Source organism: Ictidomys tridecemlineatus, chromosome 6, assembly GCF_052094955.1.
Source record: "Ictidomys tridecemlineatus isolate mIctTri1 chromosome 6, mIctTri1.hap1, whole genome shotgun sequence".
Lineage (NCBI taxonomy): Eukaryota > Metazoa > Chordata > Mammalia > Rodentia > Sciuridae > Ictidomys > Ictidomys tridecemlineatus.
Window position 1 is genome coordinate 59,201,151 of NC_135482.1, and position 25,898 is coordinate 59,227,048.

General features: G+C 32.0%; 1 protein-coding gene and 2 pseudogenes across 1 annotated transcript; 1 reads left to right on the forward strand and 2 right to left on the reverse strand.

The window, feature by feature from the left end:
• Positions 1–5,321: 5,321 nt before the first annotated feature.
• Positions 5,322–6,033, forward strand: LOC101954804 (ubiquitin carboxyl-terminal hydrolase isozyme L5 pseudogene; annotated as a pseudogene).
• A 5,997-nt stretch (positions 6,034–12,030) lies between these two features.
• LOC101955368 (olfactory receptor 6C3-like) lies at positions 12,031–12,958 on the reverse strand (annotated as a pseudogene).
• Positions 12,959–20,134: 7,176 nt separating this feature from the next.
• LOC101955662 (olfactory receptor 6C1) lies at positions 20,135–21,091 on the reverse strand. The gene has a single exon (XM_005342239.3). It carries the CDS (start codon positions 21,089–21,091, stop codon positions 20,135–20,137), a length of 957 nt encoding a protein of 318 aa, XP_005342296.2.
• Between the last annotated feature and the right edge of the window lie 4,807 nt (positions 21,092–25,898).

Consider the following 25,898-nt stretch of genomic DNA (forward strand, 5'->3'; position numbering starts at 1 on the left):
CAGAAACACAGAACATAATTAGAAATTATTTTGAAAACTTGTACTTCAATAAAATAGAAAATATCAAAGGCATCAAAAAATTTCTAGAGTCATATAATTTTCCCAAATTGAATCCCAATGATATACACAATTTAAACAGATAAATTTCAAGCAATGAAATAGAAGATGCCATCAGAAGTCTACCAATCAAAAAAAACCCCGGATCGATGGATACAAGGTGAGTTCTGCAAGACCTTTAAAGAAGAACTAATATTAATACTCTTCAATTTATTTAAAGAAATAGAAAAAAAAGACAGCACTTCCAAACTCATTCTATGAGGCCAATATCACTTTGATTCCCAAACCAGGCAAAGACATATCAAAGAAAGAAAACTTCATACCAATGTCTCTAATGAACATAGATACAAAAAATTCTGAATAAAATTCTGGCAAATTGAATACAAAAACATATCAAAAAGATTGTGCACCATGATCAAGTGGGATTTATCCCAGGGATGCAAGGTAGCTTCAATATAGGGAAATCAATAAATGTAATTGATCACATCAATAGACTTAAAGATAAGAATCATATGATCATCTCAACAGATGCAGAAAAAGCATTGGACAAAATACAGCACCCCTTCATGTTCAAACCCTAAAAAATTCAGGGATAATGGGAACATTTCTCAACATCATAAAGGCTATCTATCCTAAGCCCCAGGACAACATCATTCTAAATGTAGAAAAATTGAAAGCATTCCCTCTAAAAAATTAGAATAAGACAGAGATGCCCTCTTTTACAACTTCTATGTAACATAGTTTTTGAAACACTGGCCAGGGCTATTAGACAGACAAAAGAAATCAAAGGGATGCACATAGAAAAAATAAAGGAACTCCAAATGGCACTATTTGCTGATGACATGATTCTATATCTAGAAGAATGTAAAAATTCCACCTTTTACATGTGGAACTAGTAAATGAATTCAGCAAAGTAGCAGGATATAAAATCAACATCCCTAAATCAAAGGCATTCCTGTATGTCAGTGACAAATCCTCTGAAAGGGAAATGAGGAAAACTACCCCATGCTCAATAGCCTCAAAAACAAAAAACTACAACTTGGGAATCAACTTAAAGAAAGAAGTGAAATATATACATAATGAAAATTACAGAGCCCTAAGGAAAAAAGTCAAAGAAGACCTTAGAAGATGGCAAGATCTACCTTGCTCTTGGAAAGGCAGAATTAATATTATCAAAATGACCATACCACCAAAAACACTATACAGATTTAATGCAATTTCAATCAAAATCCCAATGACATTTCTCATAAAAATAGAAAAAAAAAGTCATGAAATTCATCTGGAAAAATAAGAGACCCAGAATAGCTAAAGCAATCTTTAGCAGGAAGAGTGAAGTTGGTGGCATCACTATACAAGACCTTAAACTGTACTATAGATCAGTAGTAACAAAAACAGCATGGTATTGGGACCAAAGCAGACTGGTAGACTAATGTTACAGAGGAGGACACAGAGACTAACCCACAAAATTACAATTATCTTATATTATACAAAGGTGCCAAAAACATCCACTGGAGAAAAGATAGCCTCTTCAATAAATGGTGCTGGGAAAATTGGAAATCCATATGCAACAAAATGAAATTAAAGTTCTATCACTCACCATGCCAAAAACTTGTCTCAAAATGGATCAAGGACCTAGGAATAAAGCCTGAGACCCTGAGTCTTATAGAAGAAAAATTAGGCTCTAATCTCCATTATGTAGTATTAGGCCCCTATTTCCTTAATAAACTCTTTTGGCACAAGAATTAAAATCAAGAATCAATAAGTGTGGTGGATTCAAACTAAAAAAGAAACTATTTGTGAGGTGAATAGAGAGCTTACATCTTGGGAGCAAATCTTTACCCCTCACATATAAGATAGAGCACTAATCTGTAGAGTATATAAAGAACTCAAAAAGCCAAGCAGCAAAAAACAAAACAAAACAAAACACAAATAACCCAATCAATAAACAGGCCAAGGACCTGAAGAGACACTTCTCAAAGATGATATACAATCAATTAACAAATACATGAAAGTGTTCAATATCACTAGCAAGTAGAGAAATACAAATCAAAACTACTTTAAGATTTCATCTCACTCCAGTCCGAATGGCAGCTATTATGAAGACAAACATCAATAATGGTTGGTGAGGATGTGGGAAAAAAGGTACACTCATATACTGCTGGTGGAACTACAAATTGGTGCAACCAATATGGAAAGCAGTATGGATATTTCTTGGAAAATTGGGAATGGAACAATCATTTGACCCAGCTATCCCTTTCCTCAGTCTTTACCTAAAGGACTTAAAAACAGCATACTACAGGGACACAGCCAAATCAATGTTTATCGCAGCACAATTCACAATAGCTAAACTGTGGAATCAACCTAGAATGCCCTTCAATAGATGAGTGGATTAAAAAAATGTAGCATATATACACAATGGAATATTACTTGGCAATAAAAGAGAATAAAATAATGGCATTTCCAGGTAAATGGATGGAGTTAGAGAACATAATGCTAAGTGAAGTTAGCCAATCCCCAAAAACCAAATAACAAGAGGAATAGACAAACTCTAGATAGGGCAGAGGGGTTGAAGAGGAAGGAAGAGGCTTGGGTTAATTAATGATGGTTGAAGGTGATGATCATTATTATCCAAAGTACATGTATGAAGACACGAATTTGTGTGAGTATACTATGTACACAACCAGAGATATGAAAAATTGAGCTCTATATATGTAATAAGAATTGTAATGCATTCTGCTGTTATATATAAATAAAAATAAATAAATAAAAAGAAATGTAGTTCACATAATTAAATTGAATAAAATTTATCATAATACATATGAAATATAAATTTATATTTAATGTAAATATAATTTAATATAATTCAATATAAAAGTACTATATGAATATAATAAATGCATTTTTATAATCTCTAATTTATAAATGACTAAGCTGAAATGTTGTAATTGTGATTAAGGACAACCACATTTGGTACCACGTAAGGACAGTTGTCCTGTTAATACTACTGGACTTCATACAAGTGAATTATTTTTGAGCAAATTGTATGTAAATGGTGTATGCTATGTTGTTTAAGATAATGTTAATAGTAACACTTTATTAAGCACTTGGAAAGTAGTGGCATGTTTCTAAGAACTTTTAAGCCTCATCTTAATAAATATTCACAAATACCCTCTGAGAAAATTATTGTTCCTGATTTTCATGTGTGAGAACGGATGATTGAGAGTAAGATCACATAGAATGATCCAGGAGTGAGGCAGGACTTCCCCAAGCTAATCATATTGTTGAGTGTCATTATAATAGTTCACCATTTTGTGTAAGGAAACATTTCAAGTTAATAAAACAACTAAAGTGTGGTACCTGGGATAATCCAGAATCCCAAAGGGCTTATTGTAGTATTGGAAACAGGGTTTGAAATAAAACCAGAATTTCTGTTTCTTCTGAGGTGTAGAGCCTGCATAAGTTGCAGGCCCATTTTATTATTAGTAGCTAATCACAGCAAGGAAATACCTGCCCATATCAGCTCAGAGGGTCACAGTTGTCACAACTGAATTCCTCACTACTACCCATTGGATTCCTATAATCAGATTCTCATTTTATATGCAGGAAACACTGTGGTTACTTTCTGATTTAAGTCCATGCACAAAGCAATCAGGAAAACTGTACAATTTATGCATGTTAAATAATCTGAGATAATGTCTGGTAAATCTTTTTAGTAAATAAATTATGTGATTCTTTAAAACACAAAACATAATATGGTAAGAATTAACTAACTAAAGGGACAACAAAAGAAGAGAAGATTTATCATAGGCTTATGAAAATAATGTGCTCACATTTAGCAATTATTATAGAATTGATCATAACTCTGGTAGGGTAAAAAGCTGAAAATCCAACCTTCTATCATCATCAATGATAATATTGCCTGGACTATTTCTCCCCATGAAAATTTTAGAACATTTAAGACAGAATCACTCTTTTTCCTCACAATATCCACCAATCCTGTCATAAGATAATTAATGATTACCAGAATTAATAATAATAGAAGTAATGGAAATTTCTCTAACAATTCTGGTATTTATCAGAAATTTTTAATACAATATTTCAAATGAAAATCAGTGTATTGGAAATTTATAAATCTGGTTTGTGTTATTAGAGAAGTAGACTTATCCCATAATTGCAAGGTGTAATCTCTGAAATATTAAATTCTCAACATCTACTTCACTTTGTTCATTTGCTATAAATTACAAATATCACTACTTATTTTCTAAGGGAATTTATAAAATTTATAAAATAAATTCTGTATATGATTTGCTTAATACAAAAATAGAGTAAATAGAATATTATTACAAGAGATGTCATTTCTTATCCCTACTATTAAAAACTCTAAAGTCATTTCTAGACTCTCAATTTCAGTTCTTCAGTAAGTTAAGTTAAACGTTCACCAATTTATCATAATCCCAGTCATTTTTTCATGTGCAGGTTTCCTTTATTACTGCAAATTAATTATACAGAATGATGGGATTCATTATGGTATTTTGTGTACCTGCTTATAACATGATTTAATCTGATTGATTTTATTTTTCTCTTTAAGTTTTACATTTGATGTTCTCTCATATGTATATAATTTTGTAGTTATTTAATATATCTAAAGAAAAATACCTTGGAGTAATGAAAAATATCAATTATATATACCTCATAAAATTGTTGAAAGAATTAAATGAGCCCCTAGGTTTTATTGAAAAAGTTATATCAAAAACTACACTCTAAATTCGTAGGTAATGGCAACTGTTTCAAGAATTGGTGCTCCGCTGCGGGTTTGCTAAGATCCGTGACCCACTGCAGCTGGTGCTGGAAGCAGCGGAGAAGGCCATGGAGTACTGCAAGGCTGGGGAGTGGTGCCTCATGGAAAGTCTCTCCTGGGTCTTTACGGAGCTCATTCAAGGATTCGGTTACCAAGGGGGCTCAAGTAGAAGAAATACGGAGTTTAGAACTTGAGAATTTTGAAAAGTTAAAGTTAAATTTTGAAAAAAAGTTAAATTTTTAAAAGTTAAAGTTAATTTTTCTTCTCAAGTGGCAGCCAGAAGGACCAGGATGCACTGTGTTAAGGAATTCAGACTTGACACGATATCTTTCGCGAAGCCAGTAATTAAAAATGCATGTGCAACTCAAGCCATGGTAAGTGTGTATTGAACTGTACCCATCAAGATGTCCATTTAGGAGAGACATTATCAGAGTTTAAACAATTTTCACAAAGTTTTGATGCAGTTATGAAGGGTTTGGCCTTCAGCAACTCGGATATGATTCAACAGATACACCATAGTTTTTTCAGACAGCAAACATTTGAATTTGATGCCAAGACATCAGCCAAAGAAGGAGATGCTTTTCACTTTTTTAGTTATGTTCCTGTTGATGGAAGACTGTATGAACTGGATGGATTAAGAGAAGAACCAATTGATGTAGTTTCATACAATCAAGATGACCAGATGAGTTCAGTACCACCAATCATAGGTAAAAGAATACAAAAGTACAGTGAAGGTGAAATTCGATTTAACTTAATGGCCATGTTTCTAACAGAAAAAAAATGATGCGTCAGCAGAAGGTAGCAGAGTTACAAAGACAACTTGCAGAGGAACCTATGGACACAGATCAGGGTAGTAATATGTTAAGTACCATTCAATCAGAAGTTGCCAAAAATCAGATGCTTATTGAAGAAGAAGAAGTATGAAATTTAAAAAGATAGAAGATAGAAAATATCAAAAGAATAATAATCTGCCTTTCATTACGGAATTGTTCAAGACTTTAGCAGAATACCAGCAGTTAATATCTCTTGTAGAAAAGGCAAAAGAAAAATAGAATGCAGAGAAAGTTCAGGAAAGCAAAAGAAGAGAATACTTTGGGATGTGTACATATTTCTGCTTTTACACTTATTATTTTATGGCAACATTAAGTATGAGGAACTTTGAGCAACATCCTATTTGACTCAGTGCATGTTTGGCAATAGTACCAGTCTGCCTTGTCTTTAATGCACGAATAATAAATTTTATCCTTATCTGAATCATACATATACAGTGCATATTAAATATAAGTGATACTGAGAGTGCTTGCCCAGATTCCATTCTTTGGCTCTGGATCTGAGGACTCTTGTTGGTATTCTAGATATAGAATTACACTAATGAAACTAGAAAATGCACAAATGATATTTTTTACCTGTAATTGTTCTAATTCATCTTTTGATTTTTTTAGCATAAATACTTTTGATTTTTAAATGTCAGATCTTAATTAAACAGGGTATTCTGTTTCTTCTTATCATTAATGGAAAAAATCAATATTTCCATCTTTGATATATGTTTTGAGGATCTTAAAACTGAATTTTTCCTCTTAAACCACTTATTTAATTTTAATGAAGTTCGTTTGAAAAGAGCAGGACTGCAGTTTCTAGTAATATCCATTGCTGCCAGTAGAAAAGATATGGTTATATATAATAATTTTATTTTAGCAAAGTTTCTTCAAGTGTTTTGTAGGGAATCTGAACATGAGAATATACAGGGAAGTGTTCCTCTTGTGAGCTAACTCCTGCTGGGCAGCTGGCTCTGTTTCCCATCTTTAGAACACCCTGCCATTTCTCCTAGGAACTAATACATGTGCTATGTCTAGCTGCTGTGGCAATGCCACTAGAGTCTTATCAGCCTTGCCCTTGATCTCAGGCACACAGCTCCCGGGAATAAAAAAAAACGCTCTTGTTAGACAACCACAATGTTTCACTGAGACTAAACCTGTCCTCATAACAGTAACTTTATACAATGGACTTTCTTGAGAGCTACACAAAACTCCTAACATTGTACATTCCACCTTTGTATGTAACTCAGGAATGAGTTGCATAGTGTTGTTAACTCTATAACCTGCCTAATGGCACAATGAACAATATGTACTAATGATGTCAATGACCTAAATTAACCTATTGACATAAATAAAGCTTGACAGCTTGGCCTCTCTGTCATTCTCCCACTTCTTTTCCTGTCTCTGCATCTTGTTTCTGTGTCTCCTTTTATTTTCCATAGTTTACCATGGTATATCTGCTTCCTCATTCATGATTGCAAATGCATTGTTACATCAATTATTTTTTTTCCTCCTTGTGAATAAAGAAGTATGACTTGTTTAAAAAAAAAAGAATTAGTCGACCATATAATAATACTGAAAAATTTGTTTCATCTTCTCCTCTCATCCTCTTAATACTTCTCCTCATTATTGTCATAATTACTTTTAGCATTAAAATTTATTTTTATTACCAGGTAAGAATGAAAATTTCTGAAGTCCACATTTACCTTGACCCACTTTCCATCAAACTAAATGTCTGTTCCAAAGCAAACTACTTCTATTTAAAATTACAGTAATTAACCCAGTTTTTCTCCTTTGCCCAAATACATTTGAATAAAATATTTGAAATATTAGAAAATCCTGAAGCAATATTTAGCTTTATATAATTTATTAAGAACAATATGGGGGAAATTTTAAGAAGGACATGGGGAAGAAAAATCCTAACAACCATAAATGAAGGAAAGTTTGGGGAGGTTGTACATAACAGAAAACATTTACAAGAAATTTATTTTTACTAACATTACTAATACTTTCATTTACCAGAGAGAAGCATCACTTTCTGGATGGTGGCCTTAGAGGCTTGCTTCACTTGCTAATTCCTCAATGTGTATATAAATGGATTCATCATGGGAGCAACAGAGGTATTTAGAATAGCAACCCCTGTGGTCAATGATGCTCTTTCTTTTGCAGAGACATTAAGATAAATAAATTTGCAACTTCCATAAGAGAAAGAAATGACAATCATGTGAGAGGAACATGTAGAAAATGCCTTTTTTATCTGACTGGCAAAAGGGAATATCAGTATTGTCCTCATGATGAACATGTAGGATAGATTTATTAATGCCAAAGTGAAAAGCAGAATTACTACTGCAGAGGAAAATTCAATCACTTCTAGAGGCATTTGTCTGAGCAGGATAATTGCAATAGAAAGAAATGGTCACAAGCAAAGTGATCTCATTGGAACCACAGTAATCTAATTGGATAAAAAGAATAACTGGTGGGAAGATGTTTAGGAATTCTACCAACCAAGCACAAAAGACAAGCAATATGTAGACTCTCTTGTTCATGATGGTGGTATAATGCAGGGGTTTGCAGATGGCTACATAGCGATCATAGGGCATGGCTGTTAGAAGGTAAAATTCAATTATACTCAAGAAGATGGAGATAAACAACTGAGCTGTGCAATTTGTTTTTGAGCTGTGCAATTATTATTTGAAATTGATTTGTCCTTAGTAATAATTGTGCCCAGGAATCCAAGGATACAGACAGTTTTAAAGATGATTTCTAATACAGAGAAATTCCTGAAAAGAAATATATAAGAGTCTGTAGATGGGAGTCCACCAAGGTGAGAGTGATGATTGTCATATTTCCAGTGACACTCAATATATATGTGATAATTAAACAGATAAAAATCACAACCTGGAACTCAGGGTCACCTGTTAGCCCTAGTAGAATTCTGTGGGTAGAGTGTGGTTTTTCATTGTCAATCCTTTTTTTCTCCTCTTTAGAACATAAAAATATAAGTTCCCCTATAATGTAAAAATATTAGCATGAGATTGAAGATAGAGCATAACACTTTAAAAAGATTCATAAAGATGAGTATTATGTAAAATAAAATAAAACCTTGTGTTCACAGTAACCCCCTCCCATTTCCATTGTATCTCACATCCAAATAACTTGTATTAGCAGAAGTTAAATATTGAACTCTCTTCATTGAAAATATATTGTTACAGACCATAGGTAAAAGCTTATGGTGATAATATTTAAATAGAAGCTATATCTTCCAGTATATCTTTAAAATTTAGTTTATAATTATTTGCAAAAATGTTTAATTTATAAAACTGTTGAAAATATTGTAATTGATGTTTTTCTTTCCTCAATCTTATAAAGCTAGTCTAGAATACAGTACAATTGAAAGAAGACTTTGAAAAGTCTTCAAAGTTTATTTCAGCTTACATTCAGATATTATATTTTGAGAAACTCAAGCCCATGTACTTTAGGCAACTTTCACAGGTTTAACAACCTGTCACTGTAATAATCATCTACTTTAGAAACTACACGTTTATTTGGAAAATGTGTCAATACTATTTCCTAAATTTCCCATTTTAAGGTTTGGCTAATGTAATTACCCTCTATGCCTCATTTACTTTTCTAGTAAAAAGACTAAAAGGACAAGAAAGGGAAACTTCTTTTCCCTAAACAAATCATTGCCTAGAAAATTTTTCATTTATAAAATACATGGTTTAGTTATTTTTCCAATATTGCTATAGCAAATGAACAAGTGGATGATCAAATTAAAATCTGCTGAGAAGAAGATATTCTTTCAGATAGAGAATGCCCACTTTCAGATAGAGGATCCCATTTCTATCATAGCATAACATTGAAACATAAGGAAAAATAATAATAAAAAAAAAAAACAGGCCTGTTGCTGTGTTCTTGTCTTGGGACGCTGTTGATGATATTTCCAGTAATAAATAACAAGTAAGTTTGTTATTCTTTAATTTAATACATATTCCATTTCATTTGTACCTTTCAAAATACAGTTTGCATATACAATTTCAGATTTAAAACCCTCGTAATATTAAAAATTAAATAATTGAATAATATCAAGCTAACTTTCTGGACTTTCTTGATGATTTTACATTTTCTGGCAAATGTGATTTGAACAATATAAAATAAGAACTATTTCTATCTATGTATGCTATACAAATGGAGCTGGCCTATTTTTATCTGTCTCTTATAACTTTGGAAATTCATTAAGTAAACAAAGATTGCCAATGAAACTCATCACTAAAAGATATAAATGAACCATTGACATATTTTTTAAAAAATTTTATTTTTAGTTGTCAATGCAACTTTATTTTATTTATTTATATGTGGTGGTGAGAATTGAACTCACAACCCCAGCCTCAACTGTCTTATCAATATTAATAAAAAAGACCAGGGCTAGGATTGTGGCTCAGTGGTAGAGTGCTTTCCCAACATGTGTGAGGCACTTGGTTCAATTCTCAGCACCATGTATAAATAAATAAAAGAAAGTTCATTGACAACTAAAAAATTATTTTAAAAATATTGATAAGTCAGTACCTATATTGATGTTAATAAAGTAAGTATATAAATAACATGTGGTATTGGATGTATAAAAGTTTGATTTAGAATTTGATTCTCCTATGGTTATGCTTTTTTCTTTGAGAAATTCTGGATCTTTAAGAACGTTAGCATATTTGCATTCCGTAAATTTTGGCAACCTCGTCAGATCTTCCTCACAATAACATAGGGATATGTTAGAAAATGCTGCTTGAGTTTCTAGTCTGACTTAAGTGTCTTCTGAAATGACCAGTGTTAAGGATCTCTGATGAGAGTTATCCTTCTATCATCATTTACATTTAGGAAGAGAATTCGTATGCCCATAGCTAATGTTATAGCAATATTTGCTAAAAGTTACATTTACTTCCTTTCACTGTATCATATACTTTCATTGAATTGTTGCTTATATTTATAATATGACAACCTCTCACTGCAGGAATAGTTGTGAGCCAAGAAAATAAATAGTTAGAAATCTGGTATTAAATACTTAAACTTACGTATTTAAAATTGTTCTACACTGAGAGATATAAGTTTTATGACTAGAAAAGTATAGCAATCATATATCATACATAAGTATATATGTAACACACATTTTCCATTTAGCAATTTCTTCTTATTTTTCATATATAACACGAATATCACAAGTATGCAAAGCATGTGATATAAAATTTCAAAAGTGCAATCACTTATAGATTAAAATTTGACAGTATTTGAAAGTGGGATAGAAGAGAAAGGAAAAGTTGAGTAAGCAACTAGTTAACTCATAGAAAAATAAAATAACACTGAGTTGTATTGAATTTATGACTGATGGCATGCATTCATCTTTAAATCACAAAAATTCCTAAAGATTTAATTTCTCAGAGAGGCATTACCATTTTAATTTCTTGTATTGGAATCCTTTGATTTCCAGATTTTAGCAGACTGTTGAGATATAAAGACTAAGAATCCTTTGGAATGTATTAGATTCATGTAATGATTTTTATTTTATAAATAATTAAAACAATTTTTATATTTACTTTGTAAATTACAGTAGTCCACAAATTTAGAAATAAAGTATATTAGTCTTAAAGTTTTCTAATCAATATTACTTGAAAAAAATTTTTTTAAAGAGGAACAATTGAAGTTGAAATTATCCTATGGTCTAACTATTAAGTGATAACTCATGACAAAAATTTAATTATTGAGTTGATGTTCATATGACTAACATAACTATAGCGAATCCTAAATTTATTTTGTGTATTTAATGAGGAACTCAATTTAAAGAGAAAATGAAAGTGGTGCCCTTCAATTTCACAAAGGTTACAACCCGATATTTAAGATATAATGTAATAGAACATTACATTATATTTAATAAACCAAGATATAGACCATGTAGAATCTCAAAACATTATGACATTATCAATATTCACTTTGAAAACATGGGAGAAATTACACAGAATTTAAAGTTATACATCTGAAGTACAACATAGTGACACATGTGCCTTTTATGGAGTGATATACACAGAATTAAAACTCTTTACCATATCATAGATTATGTTTTATATAAATACATACCATTTCAAGAAAATTCTGTAGGGGAAAATTTCAGCATATTTTAAAATACTCAGTAAACAATATGTTGGATATACTTGGGTGTGGGTGTGGAAAAATGGACTGGGGAAATCTCCAGTCAAATATAATGTGGCATATAAAGAAACCTTTAGAGAACAAGGATACTTAATAAAAATATTTATGAATTTTGAGATTTTACTAAGTTGTTTCTTACAGTGTCCCTTACTTTTGACAAATTTTCTTTCATTTATTTGTAGAATACCCTGCCCTGTGGAGCACATCCTTGAAGGCTTGCTTTACTTGCTGGTTCCTTAGGGTGTAGATGAAAGGGTTCAGCATGGGGGCAACAGAGGTGTTGAGAATAGCTACTCCTTTAGTCAATGATACCTTTTGGCAGACGGATTAGCATACATGAATATACAACTTCCATAAGAAATAGAAATGACAATCATGTGAGAGCAACAGGTGGAGAAAGCCTTTTTTCTCTGACTGGCAGATGGAATTCTCAAAATTGTCCTGGAAATGTACATATAAGATAAAACCACTAATGCCAAAGTGAATAGCAAAGTAACCAGAGCAAAGTAAAAACCAATGTTTCTAGGAGCTATGTATCTGAGCAAGATAGTTGTAAGAGGGGAAAATAATCACATGCAAAGTGATCAATGACATTGGAAGCACAGTAATCTAGCTGGAGCAGAAGCATCAGGGTGGGAAAATGGTCAGAAACCCACCCACCCAGGCACACAGCACAAGCAGGGTGCAGAGTTTCCTGCTCATAATGGTTGCGTAATGAAGGGGCTTGCAGATAGCAACCTAGTGGTCATAGGACATGGCAGTGAGAATATAAAATTCTGTCACTCCCATGAAAGTAAAGAAAAAGAGTTGTGCTGCACAATTGTTATAGGAAATGGTCTTATCCTGGGTGAGACTAGCACTTAGAAAACTAGGGATAGATAGAGTTGTAAATGAGATCTCTAAGAAAGAGAAGTTCTGGAGGAAGAAATGCATGGTAGTCTATAGAGGGGATTCCACCAAGATTAGAGTGATGATAGTCAGATTCCCAGTGACATTTCATACATAAGAGATAAATAAAAAGATAAAAATTCGAATATGAAGCTCAGGATAATTAGAAAGGCCTAGAAGCACATTCTGTGATCTCTGTGTGGTTCATCTCTCTCTCTTTCTCTTTGTTCCTGTTTCTTAGTCTCTCCTTCTTTCTCTTTTAAAGCTATTGGGGGTACAACAGAATTAAATAGAGAAGAAAGATATAATTTATTATGATCAGTACAGTCCTTATTGATATAATTCTAAAATATGTTCCACAATCTGTAACAATTTTGATTATATTCTTTTCATTATATTTTAATACATATTTGTAATAATATTATTTGTAATAATATGACTATTTAATGTAGTAACCAGGAAACATGTTCACTTACTGATTTATATTATAATTCTCTCAAAATCTGTGAAGTTTTATGTCTTTGATGATTTGTTAGAAGTGTGTGTGTGTGTGTGTGTATACATGCAGGCACACAGTATACAAACTTTTTTTTCCATTTTGAGCTTAAAAGAACATGTTATTTATTTTTCACTTGGCTTTGAATCATAATTCCAAAAGTACTTGCCTTAGATTTTAGCAGCTCTGTCACTTGGGTTATAGCACATTATAGTTTCCATTTGAACATCATCCTTCCTTATCTCATAAGTTTTATGAAAAAGTGTTTTCTTGATTTGTCATTTTGTCTGACATGAGCCATTCATTCCACTGATTCACTTATCCACAAGGATGTCTAGAAGTATACAGGAAAACATCTTCAATTCACCTTAACCCATTCAGTTAGCCCCCAGCTCTTCAAACACAGGAGAGGTATGCTATTCTGTGGATTTAGTCTGCTAAGTCCTGATAGCTGTCTTTTCCATATTGTAGATGTTCAAATTTCTGCTGTGAAGGGCAGAATGTAAAATCATTGCTTTTTTTGTCAGACACTAGCAATGTTCACACTAATCAAATTTGATTTTATATTTTCTCTATTTTATGAGGATGGAAGGGAAGTATTTTAGGAAATAAAGATGCAATGTCAAAACTTTCAGAAAATGTGACAATACACTATGTTCCCCTCCACTAATTTTATCTAGAAGTTTAAAAAAGTAATATTTAACGAAAGAACAGAAACACATACGATAAAATTGGGTATTATGATTTTAGATTATTAAATCACTATACTGCTTCCAACTGATTGTACATTTTATCTCAAATAGTTTAACTCGACTTGGTTTGTTTTCCAAAGGTTTAATCTCCTGGGAACAAGACAAAGGCCAGGCCACATCTCTGCTATCTTATCAACCTCAAGGGATTTTTGTTAGCCATCCTTCAGTTTCTCAGAAGCCTCCTAACTCTTCTCTATTGTGGATCTCCCTTGAGAATGGTATTTTTGTTTTCCACAGAGAATCTACAATGCTGTCTTAGACAAACTATGTATTTCCATTAATTGTGATTACTTAATATTTTATTAGTATGTAATATTTCATGAGCAATAAAAATAACTATGAAGCATACTTTGTTACAAAACCTGAATTCTAAATCTAAATATTTAATCATATTTTTAAATATAAAAATGTCTACATAATCCTTTTTGATTGTTAATACTTTGTTAGATGTTGGTCCCCTGTAAACTAAAGGTTATTCTATAATGGTCAGTTTAAAAATAACTATTATGAAGTTCATATTTTTTTCATAATTAACAAAATGTTATTACATTCTTTAACTAATTTCATCTTCATTGCAGACTGCAGTATTTAATTGCTTTGTCAAATTTCCTCATCTTACTACTCATCTTGGCTTTACCTTTATTTATCATTACTTCAATATTTTAATAGGAAATAACCACAAAATGATTAACCTTCATTTATATGACATCCTGTCTAGTGGATTACACATATTATTCTCCTTCACGTTCTTCATGCTTCTCAAATATTTCTACAAGGAAAATATAATATCAGATGTGTTTGTTTTTCATTGCTGTGGTTCATTTACCTGACAACACTAACTTAAGGAGGAATGTGATTTGGGCTTCATGGTTTTAGAAGTTCAGTTCATGGTCTGCAAACTTCATTGCTCTGGGCCCCAGTGAGGCAGAATGTCATGGTGAAAGAGCCATGGTGGAGTAGAACTTCTCACCTCATGGAAGCCAAGACAGAGGAGGAGGAGAAGAAAGAGTGAGAGAGAAAGGAGACAGAGAAGGGGCAGGAGAGGATCTGAGGAAGCAAGATAAACTCCTCAAGGGCATGACCCCTGTGATATACTTCCTCCACTCCAATCTTACCAGCCTGTAGTGACCATTCAGTATTATATTCAAATTATTCATCCATCAAATGTATTAATCCACTGATGACTTTCCAGCTATCATCATCTAATCATTTAACCTCTGAACATTCCTTTATTTTATTTTATATGAATTTAATGGATCCCTTCATATCCAAATCATAACATTAGATAATAGCACATATATTTAATATATAATTACACAAACTAATAACATATTATGTAATAAAAATCATTCAATATATATAAATCTCCCATAGTAAATAGTTAGATTTAGATATTTAATTCAGGTTAATAGCATTTTTCCCTTTGTTCTTTTAAAACTGTTTCAGAAAGGAAATACATGCTTAACAAAGTTTTCAAAATTTTCTGAGCAGCCCATTTGAGATGAACAGTTGACTCCATAAGTTCATTATATGCTACAAAATTGTAATATTTCCAATGTATCATTTACCATTTGCTTATTATTATTACGACTACTAGAGAAAAGTTTAGATAAATGCTTTCTCTGTTGTCTGTTCAGTATTCTGAGTTGGTTCTGAAGTATATTATGTTGAATCATATGGAAATATGAATTTATAACTTTGAAATTCTATTAGATCACATTAGTATTTGACATAAACATATCACAGAAAATTAAAATTAACAATCTGACCTCTTTGGAGTGCTTCAGTTATGAGCAAAGTGTTGTTTGTTTGTTTTGCTTTTGTTTTGTTTTGTTGATGTTTTTTGAACATACATTTTAAATTTTGATGGCTTTCTTCTAATCCACTACATTTTCCAGATTCATAATACAGCACTTTCCTGCTGTCTTCTTACACAATTTGGAATGGTTATCTGAGATAAAACTCTGTCCTTAATTTTGTCATATACATCCTTTAAAATGTTAAGGTAAATTTCTTCTGTCCCTAGTTGCTTCAGCATTTTCAACATGAATGGGTGCTGGATTTTGTCCAAGGTTTTTCTACATCTGTTTAAATGTCATTATAATTCTATTTATGTGGCAAATCACATTTGTTGTTTTATATATGTCGAGCCAACCAGAAAAATCAGGCAAGAGAAGGAAATTAAAATATATATATATATAGGAAGAAGTCTAATTATTTCCATTTGCTGATGATATGATCCTAAATCTATAAGACTTGCCCTGGAAAAGAAAGAAAGAAAGGAAGGAAGAAAGAAAGAAAGAAAGAAAGAAAGAAAGAAAGAAAGAAAGAAAGAAAGCTCCACCAGAAAACTCAGAGCTGATAAATAATTCAGCAAAATATCAGAATTGAACACCAACATTAATAAATCAATAGCTTTTCTATACTCCAATGGTGATGTTGTTGAGAAAGAAGGAGCTCTATGATGAAAATTATAGACCTCTGTGAAAAAAAATGAAGAAGATCTTAGAAGATAGAAAGGCCTCCTATGTTCTTGGGTAGTCTAATTAATAGTGTCAAAGTGGCCATACTATCAAAAGCAACATACAGACTTAATGCAACCTCCATCAGAGTACCAATAAAATTATTCACAGAACTAGAAAAAAATATTCCAGAAATTCATTTGGAAGTCTAAGAGACCCAGAATTGCAAAAGCAATCCTGAGCAAAGAAGAGCATGGGTGAACAAATCATAATACCTAATCTCAAATTATACTACGGACTTATAGTAACAGAAACAACTTGTTGTTAGCATTAAAATTGACATAAAGACCAATGGAATAGAATAAAATCACAGAGACAAACCCAAAAAGACAGAATCATCTGATACTTCACAAAGGTGTCAAAAATATATGTTGGAGAAAAGATAGCCTCTTTAAAAAATGGTGGTAGGAAAACTGCTCAGCCATATGTAGAGTAATGAAATGAGATCCTGATCTCTCCTCTTGCACAAAAATCATCTCAAAGTGAACCAAAGACCTAGGAATTAGACCATAAACTTTGCAACTGTTAGAAGAAAACATATGGTCAATAACTCAATATATTGGTGCAGGCACCAACTTCCTTAAGAAGGCCTATAAAACTCACAAAATAAAACCCAGATAAATGAGCAAGAAGGAATGAAAACTGAAAGCTTCCACATAACAAAGGGAACAGTTAACAGCATGAAGAGAAGAGCCCACAGAATGGGAGAAAATTGTTGCCTGCAACTCCTCTGACGGGGGATTAATATCAAGAATATACAAAGAACTCAAACACTCAGCACCAGTAAAACAAATACCTTAATTAATAAATGGGCAAAAGAAGTAAAGATATACTTTTCAAAAGATGAAATACAAATAGTCAACAAATACACACACAAAAATGAACATCTCTAGAGATGACAGAAACACAATCAAACTATATTGAGATTTCATCTCACTTCTACTAGAATGGAAATCATCAAGAGTACAAATAATAATAATTCTGGTGAGGATGTGCAGAAAAAGGTACACTCTTTGGTTGTAGGTGGGACTGCAAATTTATACAAGGACTCTGTAAAGTAGTATGCAGATTCCTAAAATGCTTAAGAATGGGACCTATAAGACCCAGCTCTTCCACTCTGCAGAATTTATCTTAAAGAACTAAAATCAGCCCAAGAGAGTGATGTATGCATACCAATATTAATAGTAGTGCAAATCATATTACCCAAGTTATAAAACCAGCCTAGGTGCCTGTCAACAGATGAATGGATTAAGAAAATGTGATATATAGGCCCATTTAAGTTGTTACCAGTCAGAAAGAAGAATGGATTTGCTGGTAAATGAGTAGAACTGGAGAACATCATGCTTAGTGAAATAATCCATATTCAGAAAGTCAATGGTCAAATGATTGCTATCTTATACAGCAAGAAAAGCAAAATAATTGGGGGAAAAGGTGTGGTGGGGATCCCAACATAACTGGCATAAGATTTTTCATACACACACACACACACACACACACACACACACACACACACACTATTTTTTGAAAACTTAATCTTACCATGTTTAATGAGAATGGACCTGAAGGACAATATACTTAGTTACATAAGCCAATCATTGTAGTATAAACACTGAATGACTTTACCTATATGAAGTATCTAAAACAGACTCATAGAAGCATAAAATAGAATGCTACAGGACTGGCAGAAAAGGAAATAGGAGTTTCTATTCAAGGGGTGTATAGAATTTCCAAGATAAATAAATTCTAGAGATCTGCTGTACAGTATTGTGCCTCTATTTAATCATGCTGTATTGTGATTTTAAAATTTGCCAATGTGATTAGATCTTACATTAAATTTTCTTATTCCAATAACAAATATTATCTGAAAGTGTTCAAAACTATCTCACTGTGTCTAGGGAAAATTATAATAATTGCTGGTAGTCATTAATATAGGTAATTATTCTATGTAATCTACATACAGATTTGTTTTCATCCTCATAATGTTATTTATGCTTCATTTATTTGATAATATTCCTTATTTATTTGTGGGGAAATATGTACTTTGAGGTTACAGAAAGATAGGTTTTTCAAATATTTACTTCCTAACATAAAAATCGCAATTCATTTGGAAGAAATTTAAATTACAAATTATGTACAATTTTCCTCCAAAATTTGGAATCCCTTTTTACCTCTTTCAGGAAATTTCATACTCAATCTCTCAATTGATTATAACATTAAAAATGTACCTCCATTGATGAGAATTACAGTAGGTTTTCTCACATGTTAAAATACTTCTCAGTATCCATATTTTCAAGTTTTTCATATACACAGACACACCCATATCTTTATTAAATACTTTGTAAGTATTTTAAGCATAATGTGTGGAATAGAAATTTTAACAAATGAAATCATGACTTTATATATAAGGGAATATTTTTCATTGCAATGAAGCTTTTATTTTTTACAAGATAGAAATTTTCAAAATTTTACTTAAGTATCTACTAATTTGATTATGTGCCCTGTTTCTAAGTCCAAAACATGAGGATACCTATACCCATATCTATATATTTTTCATGCATATAATATGTTCAAAAGATCCATATGTTAAGAGATTTTATATATATATGCATATGTATACATATATATCATTTTTTTGATTATTTTCAAGGATCATATGTATCTATCTATCTATCTATCTATCTATATATATATAAACACACATATATATATACATATATATACATGCAAACACAGGCATGCTCATATTCAGAAAAGAGCTTAATCACAATGGAATTTCAGAAAATAAATTTATCCCATGTATCCAATGCTTATTTCTTCATTATTTTCTATAACATCTGTTCATTATGTCCTTGTATGTGTATATATACATATGTATGCATATATTTTTATGTGTGTCTACCTATGCATCTATTGAGAAATTGTAGGGTTTGGAAATATGAAAGTCTATTTAGCATCTAAATCTAGAGATGCATTATTAATGGTCCATGCTACTTTGTGAATAGACAAGCAGCATTTTTCTTGGTTTATTTTAATTTTTAACTTATGAACTATTGTTATTATTATCATTATTTTTGTGGTGCTGGGGAATAAAGTTGGACCTTGCACATTCCAGGCAAGTCCTTTATCATCGAGCTCCAACCCTAGACCATTTATTGTTTTTTAAATGAGTAAAATTTACAGTTTTCATTCATTTAAGTAGCATTTAAGATGTTTCCTTGAAAAAAGTGCAAGGAAATTTTTATAGAATATAAATAGAATTACAATTTATATTTTGGTGTGTATTAAATAAAATATATAAATATTTTGTAATTTGTGTCACTTGTGTATGAAGTATCTTCTTGTCCTGACCACAACTCAAATTGCAATTTTCTTTGTAAAATAATTATTGCTTGAGAAGTTGTAATAAACAAGCACCAGAAAAACATGGTGTCAGAAAGGTATACAAAAATGATTTAAATTTGGTGAGACATATATTAAACAAATATGCCAGTAAACTGTTAGGAAAAAGAAAAGTGTGGATGTCAAGAATGAAAAGAGGGGCGATACTTATTTGAATTGGCTACTAAATTTTCATTCTTTTTGTACTTTTAATTACACATTAATGTGCCTTTACCTCAAGACACCACGTCTTTCCGTGTACTTGTAAAAAACACAATCTTCCTTGCCGTGTTCATGAAGGCTTGCTTGACCTGCTGATTCCTCAGGCTGTAAATAAAGGGGTTGAGCATAGGAGCCACTGAGGTGTTTAGCACAGCCACTCCCTTGCTCAGAGACACTCTCTCTCTTGCTGAGGGTTTAATGTACATAAAAATGCAGCTGCCATAAGAGATGGAGATGACAATCATGTGGGAAGAACACGTAGAAAAGGCCTTTGTCCTCTGACTAGTAGAAGGAATCTTCAAAATCGTTCTGATGATATATACGTAGGACAGAATTATTAAGGCCAAAGTGACCATCAGAGTAAACACAGCACAGGAAAACCCCATTATCTCTAGGAATTTAGTGTCAGAACAAGAAAGTTGGAGTAGGGGGAAGTAATCACAGGTAAAATGGTCAATGATATTGGACCTACAGTAATCAAGGTGTAGCAGCATCATGAGCAAAGGGAAGATGATTAAAAACGAGGCCAGCCAGGAAGCAAAGACAAGCATTGTGCAGACTTTGCGATTCATGATGGTCATGTAGTGCAGAGGTTTGCAGATGGCAATGTAGCGATCATAGGACATGGCAGCCAGAAGGTAAAATTCAGTGACTCCCAAGAGAATGAAAAAAAACAACTGAGCTATACAGTTGTTAAAAGAAATGGTTTTATCTCCTGAAATAATGGTACTTAGGAACTTGGGTATACTGACGGTTGTGAATGAAACTTCCAATAGAGAGAAATTCCTGAGGAAGAAATACATGGGAGTCTGAAGATGAGGATCCAGCAGAGTAAGGGTGATGATGGTCAGGTTCCCAGTGATGCTGAGCATGTAGGTGAGGAAGAGAAAGATGAATATTACCACCTGGAGCCTGGGATCATCTGACAGGCCCAGTAGGATAAATGCTCTTATTTCCGTGTGGTTTCTCATCTGGCTTTCAGTTGTTTATGTTTGCTCTTGTCAAACCTATAGAAGAAAGTGCACACAAAAAACTTGGGTTGATGATTAATAAATATCCCAGTCTGAAGCTGGAATTTTGCTAAAATATTCTGCCATTTCCACCTTCAAGGGAAATGGAAAGCCACCTGACAATGACAATGACCCTTTAATTTTCACTCTTACAGTGAAAAACACTTTAGTTAAGATAGATTAAAAACTGCTTTAGTATCAATATTCCAGTGAGGTGTCCTTTCACCATGTTAGAATGGTTATTGTCAAATACACACACACACACACACACACAAACACACACACACGAGGAAATACTGAGGATAATATGTGGAGAAAGAATTCTTATAAACTGTTGGTAAGAATGTAAATTAGTACAGCCACTATGAAGGATAGCACATAGGTGAAAAAAAACTGAAAATAGAACTACCAAATGATCCAGCCAAGCTACTACAGGGGATATATAAAAAAGAAATGAAGTCATTATACTAAACATATACCTGCATGCCCATGTTTATTGTGGCACAACTCACAATTGTAAAATATTAAGGGCCTAGGTGCTCTTCAACAGAGGAATGGATGTATTAAATGTAGTATGCATACTCAAAGTAGTAGTATTCAACCACAAAGAGGAATGAAATCATTTGCAGCAAAATGGATGGAATAAAATGCATTATTTTTAGTGAAATATGCTAGACCAGGAAGACAAGTATCACTGTACTCTGTCATATTCATAATCTAAAAAACAAAACAAAATAAAATAAACAACCAAGTAGAATAGTAATTAGTAGCAATTAGCAAGGATGCAGGGATGGGTTGATGGGACAGTGGAAGAAGGGTCATTGAATGTGATCAATGAATGTTGTATATATCTACAGAAATATCACATTGATTTTCATTAAAATGTATAATTAATATGTGTGCATAAAATAAGTTTAAAGATAATAAGAAAATAATTTGGTATTATACAGCTTAAAATGGTAGGGCTAACTAAGGTTTTAGTCAGACTTTTCTGATTCCAAATGTTACGTCATATCTTCCTTTTAGGACAATGCTCCAATCTCTACAGACATTTTCCCTTATGTAATAGTTTAGTTTCACTAAAAATTACCAAAAATGGAAAAGACATATAATTATTTAAAGTGATTTTTTTATCCTTAGTCATCTACTAACATTTACTAATGCTAATAAATTTTCCAATTCTTCCTCCTATCTCATTGGAAGTTGGAAATCCTGATGCCATTGCAATAAGCAGCCTAGAAATGAAGGATAGAGGGGAGAAAGGAGCAGGAAACAATGAACACTGGAAGGTTTGAATCTGAGGTTTATTGGATGTAAACCTCTTGCAAGATTTTATGACATTTTAGTCTACTTGTGTCACTTTTATGTTGTTTATTACTAGTCAACTTATTTTGTTTTCTAATTGAAGCAATATATCCTTATTACTGTTATTAATATTTGAGGATGGACTCAGAAAAATAGATAAGCATACTCCAAGTAAACTTGCTTTAACATTTTTATTTTTATTTTTATTTTAAAAATAATAAGTTCTAATGCTTTTTTAGAGGTAAAGTTTAATGTTATTATCAAAGATATTTCCGTATGAAAGAATGGGAATGTCTGATTGTAAATCCAATTTACTCTTTAGGTCCTAAAATCACTCCTCTGTGCTCAGTTTCCTTATCTACAGTACAAATCAATCCCATTTGATAATTGTAAGATTTAAATAAGTTAATCTATGTGAAGCATTTGGAAATATGCTTAACATTTAATGGAAGTTGTATAGACATTTTCTATGCATAAAATATTCTCTAACCACTGAGAAAAATACCTTGAGATTAGGATAATGTTATGAGTCAAAGGCTATCTTAGATAAATAGGAACAAATACATTTTATCCCAAGAGAATTACACAAGAGTAACAACAACAATAGACTAGGAAATACCTGATTGTACACACACTCTACTCCCATCCCTAGCAGGATTTGATCATTGTACCTGAGAAAATTATGTATTCACAGAATATTAACATTATCCATGGCTAGTTTGTTTTTCTGGTACTCATTAGTAGTAATCTTTCTGGAAGTGATTGTGAAGTTTTAAGTAAGCTATAACTAGCATTGTGAATGGCTCATTGTAATGACATCCCAAATTACCTCTTTCCATCACAGGAGGAATATCCATTGTATAATGTTATAAGAACCCCTAGTCTTTCCTCCCAACGCACCACACCTTTACTATGCTGTAGTCTCCTGTGAACTCTGTCCTTACCGTACTCATTCTTGAAAGGACAGGATCTTATCTTCAAAGCTAAAAGAAAGATTCATCCAGTTAATGTTGAGTTTGTTGTTGAAACAAATGCTACCATCAGGCTCAGTTCCCTATTTTATGCTCTATTCTAGCCTGGGCAATACTTATGTCTTATTTTTCTCTTATAAGATGTATTTTCACACATTACCTTACAAGATAACTTAAACACTTAGCCCAATGTCCCTATATGGAATGAATTTAAAACAAAAATAAAGTCAGGGAAATCACATTTTATTGATACATAAATTTTTTAAAACTTCATTAAACATTATTTCTAAATTACTTTTTTAACATTTCTTTCAATTCTCTTTATGCCTCCTCCAGTAATACTACTTTTCCTTTGTGTTTGTTTTTATTGAAATCAAGAGTTTTTCATAATACTTTGAAGTAATAAACTACCTTCCCATCAAATAGACAAGACTTGGTGACAGTCTCAATTTCAAAGTTCTTATAATAACTTACTGATATGGGGAACTCATATTTTAAAAAATATATTTACATTATTACTATTCCATAATAAAATGTATGAATGCACTCTATTTATCCTTGTTTCCATCTTTATTGAATATCTATATATCTTTCTAATCTTTGTTAATTTTAACATTTTTGTGAATATTAATAATATCATGAGTCACTATTTTTTTGCCACTAATTAAAGTTCTGAAGAAATGTAGGAGGAGCTGGGAAGAATGATATAAATAAACAGAAGAAGGCTTTATGAGCACATCACACAAAAATGAACATTTGTATAGAAAGTTTCCAAAGACCAAAGAAACAGACTTAAAGAAACTCAGATACTCTGGCAGTAGGAAATTGAACATCAATAATTAAGTGTGGTATACTGTGCTTTTCTATAAAAATTTGTAAATATTCAATGGATTGTTTTCATTTGTTAATATAAAATGAGCATGAAAAATTTATGAGTATTTCTATTCCTTTGAAAGAAAATTAATTAAATACTGAATAAAATATATATGATTCCTGATCCTTAAACTAAGGATGTGTTTATATGGAGGATGATGGGTATCTGCAGAGATCTAACTCATCATTTTAGTTTATTATTTATGAATGTAAACTCTATATTTTCTCCTGAAAGAACATGTCTTTGGTTATTTAGGTCTCATTTCATTTTACACATTACATCAAAATTACTTCTTATTTTCTTTCCAAAGAATTTGAGACAGATTCTTTGAATCATTCAAAATGAAATTTAATAGTGATATTCATAACTTGTTAAGTAAAATTTGCACTTTCCAAATCTCTACTATCAAATGAATATTAATAATGACCATATAAATAAAGCCAATATGATATGGGCAATATATTTATTTAGAAACACTATATTAAAATATATATTAAGTGTGAAGGATCAAAGGATGTTCTTTAGAGAATGAGATAAAAGACTTTGGTTCCATTTGATTTCTGATCTCCACCCCACCACTTTCTCTCTGTCTTTTGGTTGTTTGTTTTGTATACACACACACACACACACACACACACACACACACACACACACACACACACACACATAGCACTGGGTTGGAATCCTCTTTAGTAAGGCAATAACTTTGAGACTCTAGTTTTTCAATATTTTGTTTGCTCAGTTCTCTTTTCTTCACTTAAGCCCCAGTGGAAATCACTAGTAAAGTTTCATAGAGCATCTGATCCTGTTACACTCTTTCTTTCTACTTTATAAATTTCAGGATCTGTTCATGTCTAGGTTAGTGCATTACAGAACAAGCTAATTATTGAATTCGACATGTGGGCAATCTCTAGCTCAGCTCTGTAACCACACTAAAATGCACTTTTAGGCTTCTCAGGCATTTCAGGCTCTGAGCCAGGACATGGGAGATGATGGTTCCTGAAACAGTCTGTCAGCATGACTAAAGCAAAGACTCCCTAGGAGCACCAACTGAGTGGCTAAAACATTTGTTTATGAGAATTTATTTTTACTGTTTCTTTCAATTATTTTAGAAAACTTTTGCCTAAAAAGTAATAGAAGTCAGAATAATTTATATTCATTAATTTCAGTAATGATGGGCAGATTCAATTCTCTGTAATCATACCAGCTTACAGAGAAAGAAATCAAGGGAAAAGAGAGATCATAGAATTACAATTGATGATCATTTCATAAATACTAACACTCATGTCAGTGTTTATATTTTAATTTCATTACCTAGTTATCTGTAATTTAAACAAGAAAGGAATAGGAAATAATCATCTCAAAACATGATTAGATTATTCTTTATTACATTAGGTATGAGCTTAGATTTTAGATGTAGATCAAAAATACAGATGTGTCATGCAATGGATTGGTGACTTTGGATGCATTACTTAAATTCATTAAGCTTCAGTCTCTGCTTAAAATGCAAAAGGAATTTCAAGACTGTTTTTGAGAATTAAAATATAATCATGTAAACAAATGTTCTCCATCAATCATGTTGTGCTTAGGTTCTAAAAATAGCTGTGTTGATGATTTT

Coding starts and splice junctions, on each gene's coding strand:
- LOC101955662 (XM_005342239.3), bottom strand. CDS start 21,091: ATGAGAAACCACACGGAAATAAGAGCATTTATCCTACTGGGCCTGTCA.